Raw genomic sequence first — 3195 nt, forward strand, 5'->3', positions numbered from 1 at the left:
TTTGGCCTTTTGTATATAGAGTAGAAAAGATGAAAGATAGAGTTTGAGCCTCCAATGTGAAACTTGCCGAGTCTCTATAGTATATATCCACATACATGAGATGAAAACATTACGTATACATCCATAGGTGGTTTTTGTCTGGCTTCAAAATGGCGAATCAGTTCGTTTCACCAAAGGAGTGTACAAGTGCTGGCTTATAAAATCTCCCACAAATGTCATTGAAGCTGTAAACAGATAATGTGGGTCTATTATGCTGGACCATAATAATATGTGGGGGGAATTGAAAAAGAGTTATTCTTAATCAAGATTTGCGTTTATATTTAACAATAACAGAGAAATTTTTGACAATCACAGAAACCACCGGTGCTAATCCTGTGACATTCATTTTTCATCTGTTTTAGTATTTATAAAATCAAAAGATTATTATTGATTATTTATGTGCGATAATTAAACAAAGTTAATTATGTATTTTTATTGATGGATGTTGAAGCCTTGAAATCCATGTGGGATGGGGTGGGCATCTTGAGCATGTCGCCTCTTCCCAATTTGATAATTTGATCTTGGTGTCCGTGGAGGGCCCACGTCGGCACAGACACAACACGATGACAACTACTACTCCTAAATAGAAATAGATATATTTGTTGGCCTCAGGGAACCATTTTCGTGGCCAATAAGAACCCACGTGTCGTGCCTTCATTCGTCATCACCTAGATTTCCTCAATGCGACGACGCACTCCAACCCCTAGATAATAATAGAAATCAACACACCGTTCCCATTCAGAAAAAATAATCAAGAATCCACATCTCCAGGGAGCAACTACTACTACTGCTGCTGCTGCTGCTTACTGGACAATTGAGAGAGAGAGAGCCATGGGCCTTAAGGGGTTGAGGAGCGGCTGGACCGTGCCGCCCAAGCCATGTGACTCCTGCAAGATCGCTTCCGCGGCACTCTTCTGCCGCCCTGATTCCGCCTTCCTCTGCATAGCCTGCGATTCCAAGATTCACTGCGCCAACAAGCTTGCTTCGCGCCACGACCGAGTCTGGATGTGTGAGGTCTGCGAGCAGGCACCTGCTGCGGTCACCTGCAAAGCTGACGCAGCAGCCCTCTGCGTCACCTGCGACTCTGACATCCACTCTGCTAACCCCCTCGCCCGCCGCCACGAGCGCATTCCCGTCGAGCCTTTCTTTGACTCTGCCGACTCCATCGTCAAGGCCTCTGCCGCCTCCTTTAGCTTCGTCGTCCCAACCGACAACGGCATCTCCTCTGACGGATTCCCCAACGACGACGCCGCCTGGCTCATTCCCAACCCAAACTACGGCTCAAAGCTTATGGACGCCCCGGACATGAAATCAAGGGAGATGTTCTTCTCAGAAATGGACCCCTTCCTCGATTTCGATTATTCCAACTCCTTCCAGAACAACAACAACAACAACAACAACAGCGCCGGAAACGACAGCGTCGTTCCGGTTCAATCCAAACCCGCTCCCATGATGAATCACCATGCCGAAGGTAGCTGCTTCGACATCGATTTTTGTAGATCGAAGCTTTCCTCCTTCAACTATCCATCACAGTCTATTAGCCAAAGCGTAAGTGCTAAGATATAACAAGCTCATCTTAAAATTGTAGAGGAAAACTTGAATTTCGCTGATTGAACTTTGAATTTTGTTATGCACAACAGGTTTCTTCGTCTTCGCTTGATGTAGGAGTGGTGCCAGACGGGAACACCGTCTCGGATATATCGTACTCGTTCGGCCGGAACTGCTCCGATTCGAGTGGGATGGGATCGGCGGGAAGTGGCGGCGGAGGTACGCAGCTGTGCGGGATGGACCGTGAGGCGAGGGTGCTGAGGTACAGGGAGAAGAGGAAGAACCGTAAGTTCGAGAAGACCATAAGATACGCTTCGCGTAAGGCTTATGCAGAAACCCGGCCCAGGATCAAGGGCCGGTTCGCTAAACGGACCGAAATCGAGTCGGAGGTGGATCGTCTCTACAGCCCCGGCGGTGGTGTCCCAGGGTGTCTCATGCTGGACAACCAATACGGCGTCGTACCATCGTTTTAGTAGCGTAGAAAAGGAGTGAGTGGCAAAGTAGGGTGCATGGGGAAATGCTCTGTTCCTCTTTTCTCGCTAGTATTTGGGGATTGTAGAATAATGAATGATTAGTGAATCTATGGTAACCGTTGATTGAATCTTATAATTGGCCGTTGATCTGATGCAGAGCATATGAACATTAAGATTTGCTCTGCTGGAGAAAAAGCCCTCTATCTTTTTCTGTAAACTTATTAAAATTAGGAAAAAGAAAACTGTAAAGGGCTTTGTGTAGAATTAGAATCTGTACTGTAAACTCTTTTCACCGCTTTCTCTGTCTCTTTCTCTTTCCAGTTAAAAAGTGTCCTTTTCCAATCTGATCACGGATCTCTTTCCCCGTTTCTATTGGGTGCCTTTCTTCCCAAGTGTATCTGTTTTTCTTATGAGAGGTATCATCCTTTGACTATTCTTGTATTACGACTCCGTGTCATGTTAGGTTACCATATGTACGATTTATTGTTAGTCGTAACTCAAGTTTGATTTCTTTTCTCATCCATATTTTAATCACAGAATGGGGTTTAGGGGATATACTCTAGGATGAGATGAAAGGTGTTTTCTTTAATTTTCCACAAGTTTCTATGAATAGAATACTGAATATATAAACGGTGGAAGGGAAGGGGGATGGTTCTCCCAATTAGTCCCACCGTTGACACGTTGGATTTATAATATAAGATCACCAACAATATTGTTTCTCAATAGTCAATACCTCATGTATTAATATTTCACTGTCGTAAAAGCTCGTGATAGAATTACTAATAGATACGCTGTTATAATAAGACTTGCAAATGGTATAAGTAGATGTCACTATTTATGCTTATAATTATCTTGGTATATAATATTCAACCAACATCCATTGGAATCCTTGTTAGCTAGGAAGGAGTCTATTTTTAAGTGTCTATTAGCGTTGCTGCCATGAAAAATGATAGAATATAATTAGATTTGAAGACAACTTAAACAGATAATTTAAATATATTTAATAATATATTATTTTTTTTCAGTTAAATTTTTTGTTTCTAATATGATATCAAAGTCATAATATTCTCCTTGAAGAAGATAAGTTATTTTCTTTGCGGTGAAATCATGTAATTTTTGCATTTTTTTTATGCCA

At 42.7% G+C, this 3195-nt stretch overlaps 1 protein-coding gene across 1 annotated transcript; it reads left to right on the forward strand.

Moving 5' to 3' along the window:
- Positions 1-740: 740 nt before the first annotated feature.
- On the forward strand, positions 741-2504 carry LOC107459832 (zinc finger protein CONSTANS-LIKE 5). The gene is made up of 2 exons (XM_016078120.3): positions 741-1587; positions 1680-2504. Exons 1-2 carry the CDS (start codon positions 871-873, stop codon positions 2058-2060), a joined length of 1098 nt encoding a protein of 365 aa, XP_015933606.1. The 5' UTR covers positions 741-870; the 3' UTR covers positions 2061-2504.
- Positions 2505-3195: the final 691 nt, after the last annotated feature.

Source organism: Arachis duranensis, chromosome 1, assembly GCF_000817695.3.
Source record: "Arachis duranensis cultivar V14167 chromosome 1, aradu.V14167.gnm2.J7QH, whole genome shotgun sequence".
Classification (NCBI taxonomy): Eukaryota; Viridiplantae; Streptophyta; class Magnoliopsida; order Fabales; family Fabaceae; genus Arachis; species Arachis duranensis.